Here is a 21,858-nt window from a genome sequence, read left to right on the forward strand (position 1 = left end):
GGGGAGGCTGGCAAAGCTTACAGGTGGCAGTGTGATGGGTAGTGACAGTTAACAATCTAGTTACAATATATGGTCCCATTTACAAATGTTCTACAATTCCTTTGTTTTGAGTGAATTTAATGATGTTACAGGGAGCAGGCCATAGAATGTCTTTTCATTGCACATATCAGTACTGGAACCAATTGCATCAAATTCCACTAGGTTTCCACTATCAGCAATCACAAAATTCCTTTTTGGTGCTACTTAAAAGTTGCACTTGCATTTTCCATCACTAAATAGATAACTGTTTGCAGAAAAAGTGCGTAAAAACCCTGTAACTTCAGCTTACACTCCTATAAAACATGTATAGCTACATCTTTAATTCTAGTCTGTGATGTCACCAGAGAATCAGATAATAACAGAACATTTCCAATCATATGACCAAAATGATTTTTAAGCTTCAAGTTACATAAAAATAACACATTTTGCAAGAATATTGACTGTAAACATTATTTAAATGTTGTAATCAATCAGAATAACAACAATCTGGCCCATATTTTTAACATAGGTAAATAGCCTGTTTCAGTTAATAATTGCATCAGCATCAATGCCTCTTGACCTTTTACAATCTCATCGAGAAGTTCTCTTGCCATTTCCTCATTGGTCTACCCTGTGATCTTACACCATTGGGGTGGTAATGAAGCATGAAATTTGGAATCCTCTTCGGGCTTATTAGTTGTATTGTTCCATCCAGTTGTTTTGGTACTTATGAATATAACTTACCAAGGGTTCCACTTTAAGTTTCTTAAACACATTTTCATTCCTCTAGTGATCCTATTTGGTGTAACCAGCTGTTCATCTCCATAATTTCATTTCACATACTGTTAGTCTTTTTGCATCTTTCACCTTGTATTGTCCCGGGTTCACTACCTTCGCACAGCACAGGTCTTGTGAAGGTCCTATAAAAGTATGTTCTGGTGAGCTTCTGTATTAGGGAAGATTTAAATACATTCTTAACAATTTAAATACATTCTTAATAACTCCCATTGTTTTTATGTACCTTAAATTTGATGTTGCAAAACAAATTATTTCATTCACTTTGAGTTTTTGAATAAAAATATGGTCAAATTAAAATGATATTGAAATGTAAATACATGATACCTTGGCTCTCAAAAATTATAAACAAACTAACTGATAAACCATGTTGCAACAATTATTATGAACTAATTGATACCATTAACATTATGAGTGTAAGGTGGGGTTGCTCATTGTCACCATTGATGCTGGATTTGTCTATTGAAGAAACAGTGTAGGTAGTGCAGTGTTGCCAGTTGAGTCTATCAGTAGATCGGGTTTGACTAGGCATGACCTACACCTCAATAAGTATGGGAAGGGGAGGCTGGCAAAGCTTACAGGTGGCAGTGTGATGGGTAGTGGTGGGATCACTCATGGAAAAATTCCTGTAGTAATTGGTGTTAGAGTTGCACCTTTTCAGATTGAAGTCAGCTGATAAGTATACCTGCTTAAAGGAAGTCCCTCTAACTAAGGGCTCACGTTCAGAGGATGTTATGTTTCCAAGCAGAGAAGAAATTAGCATACTTCTTCAAAGTATAAGAGGTGTTAGAGATAAAAGTTAGTGAACTGCTTATAGTTGTTGACTCTGAAATTATTGTTATATTGGAGCACCACTTAAATAATTTGACAATTCAGAGGCTTCCTTTACAGGTTGCAGATTAGCTGGCTATTTTTCAAGGAGTTCTGTGTGGTGTGGGGGAGTGGCCATGTATGTAAAAAACAGTATTCCATTTGAGTCCATAGACATATCATGGCACTGCACTGAACAGATATTTGAATGTTGTGCAGGGGAAGTTGAATTTAGTGAAACTAAACTTCTAATTTTTGTAGTTTGTAGGTCCCCTAACTCTTGACTTCAGAGCATTTCTGCTCAAGCTATAGAGGTTTCTTGATTCACTTTATGGGAAGTACCAGAAATTAGTTATATGTGGTGACTTCAATATACATTTTGTTTATGATGTTGCAAGAAAAATGATCTTGGTAGATCTCCTACATTCATATGATCTGATGCAGACTCTGTTTTTTCCAACTAGGATGCAGGGGAACAGTAGCAAAGCCATAGACAATAATTTTTATTCATTCTTCATTTCAATTCGGGCATTCTGTTAGTAAAAAAGTGAATGGCTTTTCAGACCACGATGTACAAATTTTAACACTAAAAGGCTTTTGTACTCAAACAAATGTCACATATAATTACAAACTATTAGGAAAGTTAATCCAGCAGCAATAGAGAGTTTTTCAAACCTTATCAAGGAACAAGAGTGGCAGGATGTTTATAGTGCTGATAACATAGATGACAAATATAATGCTTTCCTTATCGCATTTCTCGTGCTCTTTGAGTATTTCTTTCCATTAGATCATTCTAAATGGGGTACTAGTAGTAAAAGGCAGCCTGGGTGGCTGACTAGTTGGATAAGGATATTATGTGGAAGAAAAGGGGAATTATATCAATCTGTTAGAAGTAGTCACAATCAAGCTACAGTAGCCCATTACAAACAGTACTGTAAGGTGCTTAAAATGTTATTAGGAAGGCAAAGAGTATGTGGTACACAAATAAAATAGCTAATTCATAGGATGAAATTATACCCATATGGTCAGTTGTGAAGGAAGTGTCTAGTGAGCACAAGGGTGACGATATAAAGTCAGTTCATAGTAAAAACATTTCTGTTACTGATCAGTCAGTTATATGTACAATACTTAACAATATTTTTCTGAACATTGTTGGTGAATTAAATAAAAATTAAGTTTCTCCAGGGAATCTTGTATCTCTCTTGGCAAATGACTTTAGAGATTTAAGAACCTTCAACATTGCAGCGCGTCAGCAATCGTTTAATATATTAATGGACTGAGATCCGCCTCGATTGCGCAATCGAGGCGGATCTCAGTCCATTAATACTTTAGAGATTGTCTGAAATGCTCCTCTGTGATTTAGACAAGGGGGAGATTGAGTCAACAATTAAATCACTGAAGGCTCTCATGGATATGATGGAGTTCCTAGTAGAATATTGAAGTACTGTGTTACACATGTTAGCACTGTATTTAGCCATATTTGTAATTTTTCCGTTAGGAATGGTCAGTCTCCTGAACTATCAAAGTACTCAGTAGAAAAGCCGCTTTATAAAAAGGGAGAAAGGGATAACTTAGACAATTTTAGATCTACTTCTATACCATCAGTGTTTGCTAAAGTTATTGAAGAGGCTGTGTATGTAAGAATAAGTGATCATTTTATATCACCCGATTTGCTATCAAATGTACAGTTTGCCTTTAGAAGTTGTTTAACATCTGAAAATGCTATATTCTCTTTTCTCTCTGATGTACTGTATGGGTTAAAAAAAAGGTTTTGAATGCTGGACATAGTTTTTGATTTAACTAAGCTATTTCTGTGTGTTGTTCACAAAATATTGCTCCAGAAGTTGGACCATTACAGAATACGAGGATTAGTTCACAATTGGTTCACCTCTTACTTTAGCATCAGATAGCAAAAGGTCATTATTCACAGTGTTGAGATTGGCTGTGATCTGGGGTCTGAGTGGGGTACAGTCAAATTGGGAAGTGGGGGAGGTTCCCCAGGGATCAGTGTTGGGGCCACTCCTGTTCCTTATTTGGATAAATGATACACCCTCTAGTATTACGGGTAACGCTAAAATATTTCTTTTTGCTGATAACACTAGCTTGGTAGCAAAGGAAGTTGTGTGAAAAACCTGACACTTTAATTTCACGCAATGGGCATATGATTAGTGAAACTGAACAGTTTGAATTTCTAGGTGTTCAGATAGATAGCAAACTGTAGTGGAATGCCCACATTCAAGATCTTGTTCAAAGACTTAATGCAGCCATTTTTACTATTTGAACAGTATATGAAGTAAGTTATACTTTGACACCAAAAGTTCTACTTTGCTTATTTTCATTCGTATATGTCGTATGGTATTATATTTTGGGGTAACTCTTCCCATCCTAAAAGGATATTTTTGGCTCAGAAACGGGCAGTTCGAGCAATAAATGGTGTAAGTTCGTGAACCTCTTGTTGACCGCTGTTCACAAGTCTGCGTATTTTGACATAGGCCTCTCAATACATCTACATCTACATTTATACTCCGCAAGCCACCCAACGGTGTGTGGCGGAGGACACTTTATGTGCCACTGTCATTATCTCCCTTTTCTGTTCCAGTCGCATATGGTTCGCGGGAAGAACGACTGTCTGAAGGCGTCCGTGCGCGCTCGAATCTCTCTAATTTTACATTCGTGATCTCCTCAGAAGATACAAATAGGGGCAAGCAATATATTCGATACCTCGTCCAGAAACGCACCCTCTCGAAACCTGGCAAGCAAGCTACACCGCGATGCAGAGTGCCTCTCTTGCAGAGTCTATCGCTTGAGTTTGCTAAACATCTCCGTAACGCTATCACGGTTACCAAATAACCCTGTGACGAAACGCGCCGCTCTTCTTTGGATCTTCTCCATCTCTTCAGTCAACCCGATCTGGTACGGATCCCACACTGATGAGCAATACTCGAGTATAGGTCGAACGAGTGTTTTGTAAGCCACCTCCTTTGTTGATGGACTACAGTTAAGGACTCTCCCAATGAATCTCAACCTGTTACCCGCCTGACCAACAATTAATTTTATATGATCATTCCACTTCAAATCGTTCCGCATGCATACTCCCAGATATTTTACAGAAGTAACTGCTACCAATGTTTGTTCCGCTATCATATAATCATACAATAAAGGATCTTTCTTTCTATGTATTCGCAATATATATCATTTATCTATCTTATGGGTCAGTTGCCACTCCCTGCACCAAGTGCCTATCCGCTGAAGATCTTCCTGCATTTCGCTACAATTTTCTAATGCTGCAACTTCTCTGTATACTAGAGCATCATTCGCAAAAAGCTGCGTGGAACTTCCAACACTATCCTTCACTCAGTTAATACTCAGCAGAAGTCCAACCTGCATTTGGATTAGACTTCCCTAAGTCTTGTGCAGAAAGGTGTGCAGTATACTACTGCATCCATTTTTAGTAAGCTACCACAAGAATTCAAAAAAATTGTAGCAGTAACCCATGCTCTTTCAAATTGAAACTGAAGAGTTTCCTCATGGGTCACTCCTTCTATTCTGTTGAGGATTTCCTTGAAAAAATAAGCTGATTCCTGTTGTATTGTTGATTTCACTAGTGGCTTGACTTTTTTCGGGTTCATAAACATTTTATTTTTATCTGTTATTACTTTTACATTGTAATTTCATGTACTGCCACGTTCCATGATCTTGGAGATTTGCTTGCCAATTTGATGCTATGGAACTTGACGTGTAAATAAATAAATAATAAACAAATAAGCGAAGGACTGTCATTCTGTCATTGAGAGAAATTGGTATGATGTGATTCACTGATGACACAGCAGTAGTGATTGCAGAAATTGAACAGAAGTATAAGGCAGAGCAGTATGCTAGTTGCCCAAATGTTTTATTTGGCCAAGAGTCTCCTGAAGAGATGATGAATTTTGCTACCTTGGAAGTCAAATACAGGAGAAGGAAGATACAATGAGAAGTAGCTGGTACTACACAACACAAAAGAGCTTTTAAAAAAAGCTCATAATGTCTAAAAAAAAAAAAGTAAATATTTAGAACAGGAAAAGATTCCGGAAAGTTAAATTTGAAGCACAGCTCTGTGTGGGTGTGCGAAATGTGGACAGTGGGGAAGGTAGAAATAAAACAATTAGGAGCCTTGAAATATGTGGAAGATTGTATGAGTTGATTGAATAATGAATTAATATTAATAAGTTCTGTAAAGGGAAAAGCAGAGGAAAAATATGCCGAATAGGGGCCATGAGAGAGAGACAATGATTGGACACACATTATGACAAAGTCTTGGCTGAAAACTGTAGTTGAAAGGATCTTGAAAGGAACGAATTGCAGGGGTAGACATAGGTAGGAGTTGGTTTATGATTCTATTAAAAAAGGCTCTAGCAAAAAGACAGACTGAGTGCATAAAACTCTCTCTCTCTCTCTCTCTCTCTCTCTCTCTCTCTCTCTCTCTCTCTCTCTCTCTCTCTCTCTGTGTGTGTGTGTGTGTGTGTGTGTGTGTGTGTGTGTGTGTGTGTGTGTGTGTGTGTGTGTGTGTGAGTGAGTGAGTGAGAGAGAGAGAGAGAGAGAGAGAGGGGAGGGCATTTGCAGGAAGAGAGAGAGAGAGAGAGAGAGAGCACATTTGAGTGAGGCTGAACTATATTGTTTATGTGCCTGTCTGCCATTCAACGTCTCAACCATATGGTGCGTGGGTGTCTTGATTCTTTCCATTGTTTGTAAAGATGTTAACATTTTACCTTCTGTTATGAAGTCGGCTGTGGATGAGTAAATCATGTTGATTTGATTTGTACATTCTCCTTTATCACTGGTTCAGTTTAATCACAGAATGTGTGAACTATTAAGATTTTTTGATGAAATAGAGCACTCCACTTCAAATGCTTACTTTGTTCACACTCTTAGCAGACAAGCTGAAGTCTTGTGAATGGAGCAAGCGTTGTTCAAATCCCTATCTGACTATACAAATTTAAGTTCTCTAAATGTCTCCCTTGAATATGTCATTACCGATTTCTATGTGTTTGACAGTCTTGGCGTCAAAAGGACAATAAACACTAACCATCCTTTCTCTCCTTTTTTCTTTGCTAGACATATAATACAGCCAACATCTAATCTTTGATGAGACATTGATAATTACACTTCCATTGCATATGTTATGGACCTATTTGACAGATTCTTTGCACCCCTTCTCAGTATTTTAATTGTGTCTGCTATGTGTTAGATTATACTGATATATTTAACATTTTTTTTCCAGTTTTACACATAAAATCAGTTGAACATTGACCATAGTGCTAAAATGTAAAAATGTGTTTTCATTGTTGCTACTATTATGGTAACATGTAACATTTACTTACGTTCTCAGAACATGTGTGCTATGTGTTACCTGATGTGTTTTTGTTTCTTTTTTATTGTAGAACTATATTAGGTTTTATTCGGAAAAGACAAGCAGAAGAAATGCTTGCTGGACGTCCCAGTGGCACCTTCCTTTTACGCTTCTCAGACTCGGAACTTGGGGGTGTAACAATTGCTTGGGTTGCAGGTAATAATCTATTTTCATAAACAGTTTCCATTTTGGCATTAACTCAAAGATTAAAAACATGTGTACAAAGTCAGATTAAAAAATAAATTCATGAGAAACCTGAATGCTGAGATAATGGCTTTTGTTTATTTTTAGTTAATGTTTGTTCTCATTTCTTTATTGTGACAGTTATTTTGATTTCATTGTCTGTATTATTTGCAAAGTGATTTCGGAAATAATTTGAATGAGGTGTGCTTCAGGCAAGTGTAATAAAACCATTAGTTTTCATGCTATATGTAATGACATAGTAGATAATGTTAGTTGCAGTCTTAAGACTTTTTTTCGCATGGTGCAGTTATCTAGGAGGGAATTGTCGCTGATGTAAGTTTTAGTAATATCCTGTTAAATCTTGACAAAATGTTAGTCTCTCTCTCTCTCTCTCTCTCTCTCCCTCTCTCTCTCTCTCTCTCTCTCTCTACATTTACATAGTTATTTTGCAATTCACACTTAATTGGCTGGCAGAGGATTCATAGAACCATGTTCATACTACTTCTCTACTATTCCACTCTCGAATGGAGTGTGGGAAAAAGGAACACCTAAATCTTTCCGTTCAAGCTCTAATTTCTCTTATTTTATTATGATGATCATTTCTCCCTATGTAGATGGGTGTCAACAAAATATTTTCGCATTCGGAAGGGAAAGTTGGTGATTCAAATTTTGTAAATAGATCTCGCCGCAAAGAAAATCACCTTTGTGTTCTCTCTCTTTATCTATCTATCTAATCCAGGCTGGAATAACAATAATATGAAAAGGCTATATTGCCACTCGCCACATATGGGAGACATAAAGTGGCAGTCAGGTCCACCCAGGTACAATGAAAAAGGACTGCTAGATATTGGACGAAGTCCTTCATCAGATGTCACACACACACACACACACACACACACACACACACACACAAAAATAGGCCCCAGGGACATGGCCACTGTCTTCGTCAGACACTAAGGCTTGATTGCGTCTGAGAAGAACAGTTGTCTTTGCTTGAGTGGGTAGTGGAGGTGCAGAAGAGATGTGGAATGAGGAAGAGAAGGGAATGCAGTGTCGTGGTGGGGGAAGATGCTAGTGTTGCCTGTGGGAACATGCAGAGGCATTATAGAGAACAGATGCGTGTTGCTAGGTATGCTATTGGGAAACATTGAATGGGATAAGAGGAGGGCAGAGCGGAGAGGAGAGAAGTAGATAAGGGGAAAGGACTACACAGGTGCATTGATGGGATACAAGGCACGTATAGAGTTGAGTGGGAGGAGGCAAGGGTGCCCATACCTTGGGCAAGGGGGGGAGGGGGAAGGGTGAAACACATCCCACCCAGCCATCCCACCAGCTCTCAAGGTTAGGAAAATATATATGTAGGCAGGTGATTTTCTTTCAAGAAAATTATTTAGAAGTCGACATTGAGCAAGTTTTAACATGTGTGGAATGGAACCTTTTTATGGGTACTTACAAGTCAACATTCATCTTCCAAAATATTAAAAATACTCCATACCCCCCTCCTCTCCCCCTCCCCCCTTACAAATTGGGAAGAGGGGAAGGGGATAGGTTGGTGGACGACAGGGACCAGCTAATATCATGAGGTTAGGGGAGGTTAAAGGGAACCCAGAATATATTTCCAGAATGAATTTTTCACTCTTCAGCAGAGGGTGTGTGTTGATATAAAACTTCCTTTCAGATTAAAAATTTGTGATGGACTGAGAATTGGACTGGGTACCTTTGCCTTTAGTGTGCAAGTGCTGTACCAACTGAGCTACCCAGCCACAACTCACAGCCCATCCTCACAGCCTTATTTTCACCAGTACCTCATCTCCTACTGTCCAATAAGGATATGTTGCATGGAGAGTTCCTACCTGCATGGTTCTGAAAAGCTGGTGTTGGTGGGAGGAATCCAAATGGCACAGGCTCTGAAGCAATTGTTGATATCGAACACTTGGTGTTGGACGGTGCACTCAGTGACTGGGTCTCCAATTTGGTAGGGCCATTCAAATGGAGATACAGCAGGCACAACATGTGGCACAGAGGTTGGAATTAAGTTGGTAGATCGTAACGGTGGTTTCACGGGCCTTTGGTGGAAGTGGAATTTGGCTTTGACAGAACTAGAATAAGTGATAGTGGGAGGATGTGTGGGACAAATCTTGCATCTAGGTCTATTGTGGAGATATGAACCATGTGGTAAGATTTTGGTGCAACAGTGAAATGGCGACTGACAAGGCTATTGGTGAGATTCTGTGGATGGTAGGGTACCACTGTGGAAGGGATGGGGAGGATACTTCTCATTTCAGGTCACGAGGAGAGGTAATTGAAACCCTGGCAGAGAACATGATTCAGTTGCTCTAGTCCTGGGCAGTATTGAGTCACAAGGGAGGTGCTCTTTAGTTGCTGTAGGGACTAGTACATGTCAGGGGAGGGTTGCCACACGTTCTGGAAATCAAGGGATTTCAAACATGTCAGGGAAATCAGAAAAAATCTCTGAAAAAATCTTATTTTTGTTTCAGGAGATGAAGTAGTTTGTTTACTGAGATGTCATGCATTGTCACTGGCTGGGCACAGCCTAGTATGTGTGCCGCTTCCCTACTCCCTCATTCCTAGTGCTTCTTCCCTTCCTACCACTCCCCTCACCTTGAGTCAGTGCTGCCACCATTTCTTGCCATTAGCGTAGGAGCTGCTGATGACAGGCAGGGAGTCATGAGGAGTGTTTTGTTTGGATCTGATTCTCAGAGATTGTTGAAGCAGCGGCCGGAGACAGCGGTCATGTGTGCACAACTTGTGTCTGAGTGATTGCATGAATGTGTGTGTGTTCTCTGTTTCTGACAAAGACTATGGCTGAAAATTTTGTTCTAGAAGTGTGATCATCTTTTCTACATGCCTGTGTGCGGCTCAGCGGTCATTATTATGCCGAGTTGCTGCCTTTCCTCTTTACTATTGATTCTCAGAGTATTTGTGTGAGTTATTTGTTCATGGGTTGATGACTGCAGTCTCATTTCATCAACATGGTGTATGTGACACTTGAATAGCTGACCACACAAGTAGATTTCCACAATGGGCCAAAACCGCAGGTCATTTGTGAAGAAGGTATCTCTAACAGATCGGGCATGCCAGTCTGAAGCCCTTTGTTTCCCACTAATGTACAAGCCATGCCCATTGGATCTAGTCTCACCAATCTGTCCACAGGCTGGGTCTGTCTGTGTATGGTGTAATGCAGTGAATGTTCATGGTTTATCCATGGACCCAGGACAGTGGTGCTCCTCGCCAGGCCAGAGGCCATGGGCGATGGATTTAAAGAATCGTGACTGTGTCACCACAAGTACATTGTACAGTGTGGCATTTTATATATATTTTATTTAATGTACATTTTGGCTCTTCAGAAATAGTTTTATGTATTAGAAAGTATGGACAATAAGAAGAAGAAAATTGCAGCATTCGCTAGTGGTTTATACGCTGTGTACTCCTCTACTTCGTGAAAGAAAAATCACACTACACTGTGGGTAATAACTGACAATAACGAACATAGTCGAACCAACAGCTTATTAGTGGTCACTTACAGTGTTGGTGTACACTTCTTTAAAGAGGCTTACTTTATTCTGAGGTTATTTCTGAAAACAGAAATCTGTCTTGCGACTCCAAGGAAATGTGTGTTTTTGTCACCAGATGTGTTTCATTTTATTGAAATTAAATAACAGTGGCCCTAATGAAACACACATACCATTTGGCTTGCTTTCTCCATCTAAAAACAGATCGTTACAAAAAATATTGATGTTAGAACTAAGATTTTTGCACAGACGGGAGAAATTCGGAAGTCATTACATATTTTTGAGATCTTATAATTTTTTAGGGGAAAATGCTATGTCTGGGAATCAGGAAAATAGCAGGTAATTTCATTTGTGGAAACTCGTGGCAACCCTGGATGTAGTCGTTCTGGACGTGGAGGTTGACATTGAGGAAGATTGCTTATTGGGCTGAGGAGGACCTGGTGAAGTGAATGGGGGAGGTGGTGTTGAGGTTCTGGAGAAATGGGAATAAGGTGTACTCACTCTAAGTCCAGATCATTAAGATGTAATTCAGTGAATCTGAATGAAGAGAGATGTTTGGGATCCTGGGTGGTTAGGAATGATTTCTCTAGAAGGCCCATGAACACGTTGGCAAAGGATTTAGCTATGTGTGTGCCCCTTTCTGTACCATTAATTTCTTTCTAGGCGATGCCTTCAAAGGAGAAGTAATAGTGAGGATATACACACAGTGGAACAATAAGTAATGGGACAACTAGCATTACTGAGAAATTTATTTCAGTTTCGGAGTTACATGGATTCAAGATAATAGGCATTTGACTGTTTTCTGAAAATCTTTTTAAACTGTTAATTAGGTCATTTCATACTCATAACATGCTTTTTTCCCTTATGCTCCTACTTAGCTTAGTCACAGTGATATCTTGTTTTGGAATTTACGTTTTGGAAAGTGGGTTGCAAATGGTTTTAGTACCACAGCGTATCGCAGTATGGATTGCAAATGGTGTGTAGTACCACATTGTACAAAAAGAAAATCTATAAAAACTAATGAATAATTATTTTTGTGTGTTCCAAAGAAGGAGAAGGTGCATAAAATGTGGTTGCAGCTCACTCAGCAAGATAGTCACTACTTGTATTTATTTCTGTGAGGATGTTTACCATTAGTAAGCTCTTCATCTGACGATACTGTCCCTTGCATCATAAATGTAGTGTGCTGGACCCATCATGCTGAGTTCACAAGATCAATCCTCATTTGGATGTTGCCATCCTCTTAAGTTTACTTAAGTTATGTAAGAGGTTTACGTTATATATCATATTACATTTTAATATCTCATTTCATTTGTTAGCTACATTTTACACCTGATCAATCAGAGATGGTGATAAGAAACTATTTTTCCTGCTTGGTTCTGAAGACTCTGAGAAATATTCAAAAATTTCCAACCACATTATTCTTCCCAAACAATTCTCTGAAAACAATAATTTGCCACTTCCAGCTGTCTCCACTGAGCCTGTTGTAAAGCTGTATGATCTTGACAAAGAGAAAAATTGGACATTGCTTGGAACCTAAGAGGAGATATAATAATAAGACCATGGCATTACATTACTATGAAAGTTAGTCTCACGTAAGCACTGTTAAATTGTAGTGTTTCAGCAGCAGGTAAATATGCAGTAGAACAACAGATGCTTTAAGGTTCCACTGCACCAACTGCATATTTTATAGACATAATTTTCCAGTGTCTTCAGTTAATGATCTGGAGGAACAAAAAACAACAATTTGTAAAGTTGTTGAAGGCAGACATGATGGTGCTATGCAGTTCTCCACTAGTGTTATAACACTGTCTGAAAATTTTGAAATTGAGAAAAGAAGTACGTGGAAAACAGAAGTAATTCTGGCATCAATCACAGCAGTTAACAATCAGAATTATCTTTTGAATTAAACAGTTTTCACTGTGTTTTATTGTGCAGGCATTCACAAGTTGCTCTGGAAAATCTTTACAGCATGGTCTGAGCAAATAATTCCCCTTATTTTCTGTGATCACTGAAGAGGTTTTCCAGGGCAACATGGGAAGGCCTGCACAATAAAACACAGTGAAAACTTTTTCATTCAGAAGATAATTGTGACTTAATTGCTGTGGTTGTTGTTGGAACTACTACTGTTTTCCAGGTACCACTTTCCTTAATTTTCAGATTTCCGGACAGTGTAATAATGCTAGTGGGGAACTGCAGTGCATCATTGTGTTTGTCATCAACAACTTTACAAATTGCAATTCTTTTGTTACTCCAGGTCATTAACTCCCTATTTTTCTCTTTGTCAGAATCATACAGCTTTACAACAGGCTCAGTGGAAACAGTTGGCAGTGAACAAATTATCTTCAGTGATTTGCTTGGTAAGAATAATTTGATTGGGAATTGTTAAAAAGATTTCTCTAATCCTTCAGAATCGGGCATGAAATACAATTTCTTAACACGATACTTGTCATTCATCTCAAATTGACAGGTGTAAAATGAAGCTAATGAATTAAGAGAGAGATTAAAATGTAGTATGATATATATAATTTACAGCTCTTACATAACTGTATTACAAATAAAGTAATCTTAAAATTATGTCCATAAAATATGAAGTTGATAAGTCAGAATCTTAATGTAATTTTGCTCCAAAAGAGGATCAATCTTGTGAACTCCATAAAAAGAGCAGAGACTAGTAAAGATTAAGGCTGCAGGGGTTAAAGGGAATGAAGGGTATGTTGCAGGGATGGTTCCCACCTGTGCAGTTCCAAAAAGCTGGTTTTGGTAGGAACAATCCAGATGGCACAGGCTAAGAAGTAGTCAAGTGTCTGGTGTTGGGTGTCACACTTGGCTACTGGGTATCCAGCTGTCTCTTGGCCATATTTTGGCAGTGGCCATTCATTTGGACAGACAGGTTGTTAGTGGTCAGGCAAGAGTAAAAGGTGCTCAGTGGTTGCAATTAGGTTGGTAGATGAGAACAGTGCTTTCTCAGGTGGCCCTAACTTTGATGGTGTAGGAGATACGTGTGTGATGGCACTGGAGTAGGTGCTGGTGGGAAGATGTATGGGAGAGCTCTTCCATCTAGGTCTGTTGCAAGAGGTTTGGATTGGTCGTGAAACAGGAATAGAGATATTCTGTAGGTTGTGTTGGTGGTGGAATACCACTGTGCAATTAGTGGAGAGGATATTTTTCATTTTAGGCCAGAAGGAGATGTAGTTGAAACCCTGGTGGAGTACCCGATTCTGTTGCTCCAGTCCTAGTTGGTACTGAGCCAGGAGCAGGGTGCTCTTTTGTGACCAGATAGTTGGCATGTGAGGGATGGTATGTGACTGTGGAAACAAGGCACAAGTGATCTGTTACTGGACAAGGTGGTGAGGGTAATTTTAGTCTGTGGTGGCCTCATAAGACCCTTGGCATATTTGGAGGGGGCTGCTCATCACTACAGATACAATGGCCATGGGAGACTAGGCTGTATGAAAGGGGCTTCTTGGTGTGGAAGGGGTGGCAGCAGTCAAAGTGGAGCTATTGTTGGTGTAGGTAGGTAGGTAGGTAGGTTTGATGAGGATGGAGGTACTGATGTAGCCAGCCTCGAGGTGGAGATCAACGTTGAGGAAGACAGCTTGTTGGGATGAGTAGAACCATGTGAAGCAAATGGGGGAGAAGGTGTTGAGGATCTGGGGGAATTCTTGGTCCAGATCATGAAGATGATGACAGTGAATACGAACCAAGTGAGGGTTTTGGGATTCTGGGTGGTTGGGAAGGATTCAGCTAGATGGCCCATGAATAGATTGGCACAGGATGGTGTTATGTATGTGTCCTTCACTGTACCACAGATTTTTTTGTATGTGATGCCATCAAGGAAGAAGTAAAGTGGATTTCTGTGTAGGTGATACTTCAATGGATAAGTAATTTTGGTTGAGGGTATAGCTGCTCATGGTTTCAGGTAGGTTTGGAGTCAGTCAGACAGGATTGACCGTGAGAAACGGGGAGCCCAGGTGGTAACAGGAATTGTGGAAAGCTTGTAGAAAAAATGGTTAGTGTCTTTCGTTTAGAGTATTAGAATACCGGTAATACGCTGAAGGTGTTGGTCTGCAAAGGCATGCAGCGTAGTTGGGTTTATGTGTTTTAGGAAGCATGTAGAATGTAGGAGTGCGAAGAGTGGAAGGAGTGGGGAGGGAGGTACACTCAGGTGAAGAGTTCTGGTGGATCTAGGGAACTGAAGATGGACCTGAGATCCTGGCATGAGATCCTGGCAGGGCTCTAAAATAGGATCAGCGTGTCGGAACGTGTAGATGGACATACAGTATAAGCCCACTTTTATGTTCCCAGAATTAACATTTTCCTGCCATTTACCACAGTTTTGATTGCTCCTGTCAGATTTTCTGTGTTCACTGTGTTAATTCACTCTCGATTTTTCATTAACGTATTTACAATTTTCCTGTAATTTGCACTTCATGAAACAATGTTCGTGGAGAAGAAAGTGTCTTAATGGATATAAAATTATGCTGACTTAGCGTTGGCCTTCAAGTAGTGTTTATAACTGTTACATGGTTAATTTTCTTGACACCAGGGTACTCTGTTCTACACACATGAATCGGTAAGAGTCAGAAGAATTCGTGCTTTATATCTCTTGCCACTACCAAGCTCCATTCGGTATAGTGGCGGATGGGAGTAACTAGGTTCATTCGAATGATGACAGGTTAGAATTTTCAAACTGGTTCTACTATGCCACAGTTTCATGATCATCATGAGATGTCATATTTATTGTGTTTCACTGTTTGACAACTTGAAGTGATAACTGACACTTTTGTCCTTTTTCTGTTGCTCAAATGTTCCTGGTTTAAGTAATGAAACACTGCGCCATTTATGTATTTTTTTTTCATCCTTAGCAAAATGTCTTTTACGTAAGGATTTTTTGGGATGCTTCACTCACAATCTGTGTGTGTGTGTGTGTGTGTGTGTGTGTGTGTGAGAGAGAGAGAGAGTGAGTGAGAGAAGATGAGGGGGAGGGCGGGAGGGGGGGGGGGTCTGCATAAAGGAGCCACCACAATACCTTAGAACCTGAAAACATGACTACAATGAAAGTGACACATGACTGCACATATGCAAACATCACACAAAGTCTTGCAGAAATATTTGCACTTGACAGTGAGAATAAATTCTGAAAATTGTTGTACTAAGCATGAAAAAATTGTAAGTGGTGCAGTGTTTCATTCCTAAATAATGAATGAATGACACAACTGCAGGCTTTCCAAAAACATTGATAATGATGAATGAAATTAAATCAAATATTTCTACTTGCCAGACAGTTCCAGTCACACCAACAGCTAAAGATAGTACAAAGTTAAGATAACCTTCTTGGATAATAAACAGATCTGTGATGATAAGTATTTTGATGCCAATTATGTACGCATATCATACATAAACTACAAAAATGCAAGGGGGGATGATATATTTAACTTTTACCACGTAACAAGTTATTTTCCCCATTTTACACTTTCCTGCATTTTACGTCAGTCTTTTAGAATTCGCTTGAAAAGTGAAAAAGGGGGATTCCACTGAATATGGCATCTGGCGGAGTCTCTCTACCAGGTAATCCTTGTGGTTCATGACCAAAGTAATGTAATCTTCTCAGCAGGCAGGATTATAAGGTCAGGATTAGTTTTGAGGTGGTGATTTGTTATTATTTCTGCAGATGTGAGATTGGTTTTCATGTTGAGGGATTTAGGTGATGCTAGTGAGGCAAGATTTGAGGATAGAAAGTTCTGTTTGGTTAACAGAGTATGATTTATGGATAGCAAGTGCGGATTGTGGTTAGATTGAGTATACTGAGTAAAGCAGGGTTCAATATTTGTTTTGGATTGAGTCCAATTTGTAGGGTTAGTGGCTGAGTAATTTTTCCATTGTAAGTACCAGGAAAAGGAGAGAAGATCTTTAACAAACCCAGCATGGTCGAATTTGGAAGTCGGGCAAAAGGTAAAATCCATGAAAAGGCGTGATACGTCTGTGGGACTGAGGCTTTTTGAGGATGGCAGGAGGGAATTTCTGAGGATGTGGCAAATTTAGAATGTCTGCAGGGTGGGTTTGGCAGTTGCAGGGTGCTGGAGAAGTTTGATGGAGGCCCTTGTAGTAATGGGGGAGAGTAGTAACTAAAGGTGGGAGTGTTATGAGAATAGATTGACAGTTTTTTTTTGGGGGGCAGAACAAACTTAGATATCAGGAATCTTGCATCCGGAAGCTGGTGATTTCCCCCCCCCCCCCCACCCACCCACCCCCTCCCCCCCCATCTGATGCTTCATGAGTGATCCATCATGAATTTCTCACTGAGGACACAACAGTGACCAGATAGTACTGTTTAGGTTAGGGGCCATGCAGCATCTCTCTGCTTTCATCTGCCTTGCCAGCATGCATCTGTTCCACAGCAATAGTTGGTTTGTTCTATATGACAACACAATGACTGACTGTGCAAAACTCATGAAGCAGTTTTCAGCATGAAAACAGATCAGTATGCCTGAACACAGACTCAACCCTATTCCCTTGATGTGACACTTGCATACTGTTTTCTGTTTCAGAAAATTAAATGTGCCTTAAAAGAGGAATGTTATAGCGACATTGAGGACACCCAACATGCCGTGTCCAGCTAAATGAAGGAGATACATAATTAAGGTTATCAGTGTTCTTTCAAGAACTTGTATCTTCAATGCAAACATTGTGTGAAGGTGCAAGGGAAGTGTGTGTGTGTGTGTGTGTGTGTGTGTGTGTGTGTGTGTGTGTGTGTGGGCACGCGTGCACGTACGTGTGTGTGCATGTGTCTAGTAGATATGAGAGGATTACACACTATTACAAACTGGTACTAGATGATGCAAGATGCCCACATCACATGACAACTGCCTTCTTGTTCACAATTCTGTAATGGAATGTACATTTGCATCCACAGTATTGGCTAAATGATGAAGCACTGTAACAAGTGTGGACTTGTGTATGTAGGGTGGGACGGGGCAACATTCTAATGTACAGAAGATACAAATGCATCATATTGTGACAGACATGGTCTGCAGCTTTACAGTCTGTCAAAACTGAAATCTAACAGCTGGCTTTAACAGTCTCTTTAAAAGTCTTTCAAACGGCATTTAAACTGTGCTTTATCTGAAACCAAGTTTTTAATGGTTGCTGGCAATTTATTGAAAATGCATGTTCCTGAATATTTGACCCCTTTTTGGTCCAAGGTAACTGTGTTTAGGTCTTAAATGTAGATTGTTCTCATTCCTACTATGTATTGAGCTATTGGTTGGAAATAGAGATGTATTACTTGCGACAAATTTCATTAAGTAATAAATATACTGAGAAGCAGTGGTTAGTATACAAAGTTTCTTGAACAGGTTTCTACATGATAATAATCTTGGAATTTACACAACAAATGATTCTTATCACACACTTTTGCTACCTAAAAACTTATGCTTGGTTTGATGAGTTGCACCAGAATATGATCCTATATAACATAATAGAATAAAAGTAAGCAAAGTATCCAAGCTTTTTATATTTACATCTTCTACGTCTGACATCATTCTCACTGAAAATACAGACTTGTTTAGGCACTAAAGCAATTCTGTGGTATGCCCTCCCCAACTGAATTTGTTATCGAGTTGTAATCCCAGAAATTTAACCCTGCCATCCTCTTCGATCTGCATGTCTTTATATGTTACACATATGCTGGAAGGAAATATCTTACAGGTTCTGAACTGCATATAGTGGGTCTTCTCGAAGTTTAGTGACAGTGAATTAGCTTTAAACCACTTATTAATGTCAGTGAAAATTTGATTAGCATCTATTTCTAAATCTGTACTTGGCATGCTACTTATTGCAATGTTTGTATCATCTGGAAACAAAACAAACTTAGCATATGGCAATGTAACAGATGGGAGGTCACTAATCTGCACAAGAAAAACCAGTGGACCTAAGATGGAACTTTGAGGAACACCACATGTAATTAATTCCCAGTTGGATGAAGACTGACTGCTTACTGCACAGGTATTTTGCAGTGACACTCTTCGTTTCCTGTTAGATAGATAAGACTCGAATCATTTCGCAGCAATGCCAGTGACACCATAATTTTCAAATTACCTGAGAGAATGCTGTGGTTCACACAGTCAAGGGCATTTGATAGGTCACAGAAAATGCCAGTAGCTTCTAATTTGTTGTCTATAGAATTAAGTACATTCTCACTGTAAGTGTAAATAGCTTTCTCTATATCAAAACACTTAAGAAATCCAAAATGTGACTTGGACAATATATTATTTGCAGTCAGATGCTTAAGGAGACACTTGAACACAACCTTTACAAATACTTTTGAGAAAGCCGACAAAAGTGAAATTGGTTAATAGTTTGATGGCATCTCTTTATCCCCTTTCTTGTAAAGAGGCTTAACTTCAGCATATTTTAGCCAGTCTGGAAATGTTCCGCTGATAAGAGATTGGTTACACAAATAATAAAGATAGAACTCAACTCGTGTGAGCACTCTTTGATTAACTTCATTGATATGTTATCATACCCGCTGGAATACTTATATGTTAAGGATTTTATGATGGATGCCTCTACTTTAGGAGATGTGAGTGTCATTTCCATTTTACTGAAGGTATTTTTAAATATTGGTCTCAGATACTCCATTGCACTGTTCACCGCACCTGATAACCCCAAGCTGTTAGTAACAGAAATGAAGTACTTGTTTAAAAGGATTGCAACACTATATGACTTGTTACCAAAGTCTCATTTATTTTTAGAGCTATCTGTTCGTCTTCCTTTTTGGCCCCACCTCTCCCATACAGTTTTTATTTTGTTGCCCGATGTAATTATCTTTTTCTCATAATAAATTGATTCAATATTTTGCTGTGTTATTTGTAATGCATTACATTCTAACATCAGAGCTGTTCGTAGATAGTAGATACAGTCTCCTTTTTGTCCCCCATGATATCTTTATTCCTTGTATAATCCACAGTTTACTTTTTGACTTCCGTGTGATTTTAGTTACCTTTAGGGGACAAAGATTTTTGAAAGTGGAGATAAATTTTATTAATGAATGCTTTGTGTTATCCATTTGAGTCAGAAGTATTGTAAACATCTATCCAGTTCATTTCTTTGAGCAGTTTACTGAATTTCTCAATTTTTGACTCATTTATTTCCCTCCTGTAGTAAAATTCAAAATTTTCTTTATCCTGACAAGTTTCAACATTTAACACCAGATGCTGCACGTCAATATCAGATAGCCCATTTACTATTGGATATGTGATACAACTTCTTTCCCTAGATTTGTCTACAAAGATATTATGAATAACAGTCTTGGAGCATTTGCATATCCTAGTAGCAAAGTTCACAGTAGGAACTAAATTGAACATGAGATGGGATAGCAGAGCTTCCAGATTTTTTATGAAAAGGTTGAAAGTTCCTGAAGGTGATCTGTATATACCTACTTTTATAAAGGACTTATTATGAAATACTACTTTTGTCCCCCCATGAACCATGGACCTTGCCGTTGGTGGGGAGGCTTGCGTGCCTCAGCGATACATATGGCCGTACCGTAGATGCAACCACAATGGAGGGGTATCTGTTGAGAGGCCAGACAAACATGTGGTTCCTGAAGAGAGGCAGCAGCCTTTTCAGTAGTTGCAGGGGCAACAGTCTGGATGATTGACTGATCTGGCCTTGCAACATTAACCAAAACGGCCTTGCTGTGCTGGTACTGTGAACGGCTGAAAGCAAGGGGAAACTACAGCCGTAATTTTTCCTGAGGACATGCAGCTTTACTGTATGATTAAATGATGATGGCGTCCTCTTGGGTAAAATATTCCGGAAGTAAAATAGTCCCCCATTCGGATCTCCGGGCGGGGACTACCCAGGAGGACGTCATTATCAGGAGAAAGAAAACTGGCGTTCTACGGATCGGAATGTGGAATGTCAGATCCTTTAATCGGGCAGGTAGGTTAGAAAATTTAAAAAGGGAAATGGATAGGTTAAAGTTAGATATAGTGGGAATTAGTGAAGTTCGTTGGCAGGAGGAACAAGACTTTTGGTCAGGTGAATACAGGGTTATAAATACAAAGACAAATAGAGGTAATGCAGGAGTAGGTTTAATAATGAATAAAAAAATAGGAGTGCGGGTAAGCTACTACAAACAGCATAGTGAACGCAAAATTGTGGCCAAGATAGACACAAAGCCCATGCCCACTACAGTAGTACAAGTTTATATGCCAACTAGCTCTGCAGATGATGAAGAAATTGATGAAATGTATGATGAGATAAAAGAAATTATTCAGGTAGTGAAGGGAGACGAAAATTTAATAGTCATGGGTGACTGGAATTCGTCAGTAGGAAAAGGGAGAGAAGGAAACATTATAGGTGATTATGGATTGGGGCTAAGAAATGAAAGAGGACGCCATCTGGTAGAATTTTGCACTGAGAATAACTTAATTGTAGTCAACACTTGGTTCAAGATCCATAAAAGAAGGTTGTGTACATGGAAGAATCCTGGAGGTACTAGAAGATATCAGATAGATTATATAATGGTAACACAGAGATTTAGGAACCAGGTTTTAAGTTGTAAGACATTTCCAGGGGTAGATGTGGACTCGGACCACAATCTATTAGTTATGAACTGTAGATTAAAACTGAAGAAACTGCAAAAAGGTGGGAATTTAAGGACATGGTATCTGGATAAGGTGAAAGAACCAGAGGTTGTACAGAGTTTCGAGGAGAGCATAAGGGAACAATTGACAGGAATGGGGGAAAGAAACACAGTAGAAGAAGAATGGGTAGCTCTGAGGGATGAAGTAGTGAAGGCAGCAGAGGATAAAGTAGGTAAAAAGACGAGGGCTAGTAGAAATCCATGGGTAACAGAAGAAATATTCAATTTAATTGACGAAAGGAGAAAATATAAAAATGCAGTAAATGAAGCAGGCAAAAAGGAATACAAACGTCTCAAAAATGAGATCGACAGGAAGTGCAAAATGGCTAAGCAGGGATGGCTAGAGGACAAATGTAAGGATGTAGAAGCTTATCTCACTAGGGGTAAGATAGATACTGCCTACAGAAAAATTAGAGAGACCTTTGGAGAGAAGAGAACCACGTGTGTGAATATCAAGAGCTCAGATGGCAACCCAG

The 21,858-nt window shown here is 39.2% G+C and overlaps 1 protein-coding gene across 13 annotated transcripts in view; it reads left to right on the forward strand.

Moving 5' to 3' along the window:
- LOC126267038 (signal transducer and activator of transcription 5A) overlaps positions 1-21,858 on the forward strand; it is a 153,749-nt gene that overhangs the window by 77,002 nt on the left and 54,889 nt on the right. For all 13 annotated transcript variants that reach the window (XM_049971832.1, XM_049971826.1, XM_049971827.1 and 10 more), the window contains one exon: positions 7,044-7,168. In XM_049971832.1, coding sequence (XP_049827789.1) covers positions 7,044-7,168 — 125 coding nt within the window. The remainder of the gene's footprint in view (positions 1-7,043; positions 7,169-21,858) is intronic.

This window comes from Schistocerca gregaria, chromosome 4, assembly GCF_023897955.1.
Source record: "Schistocerca gregaria isolate iqSchGreg1 chromosome 4, iqSchGreg1.2, whole genome shotgun sequence".
NCBI lineage: Eukaryota > Metazoa > Arthropoda > Insecta > Orthoptera > Acrididae > Schistocerca > Schistocerca gregaria.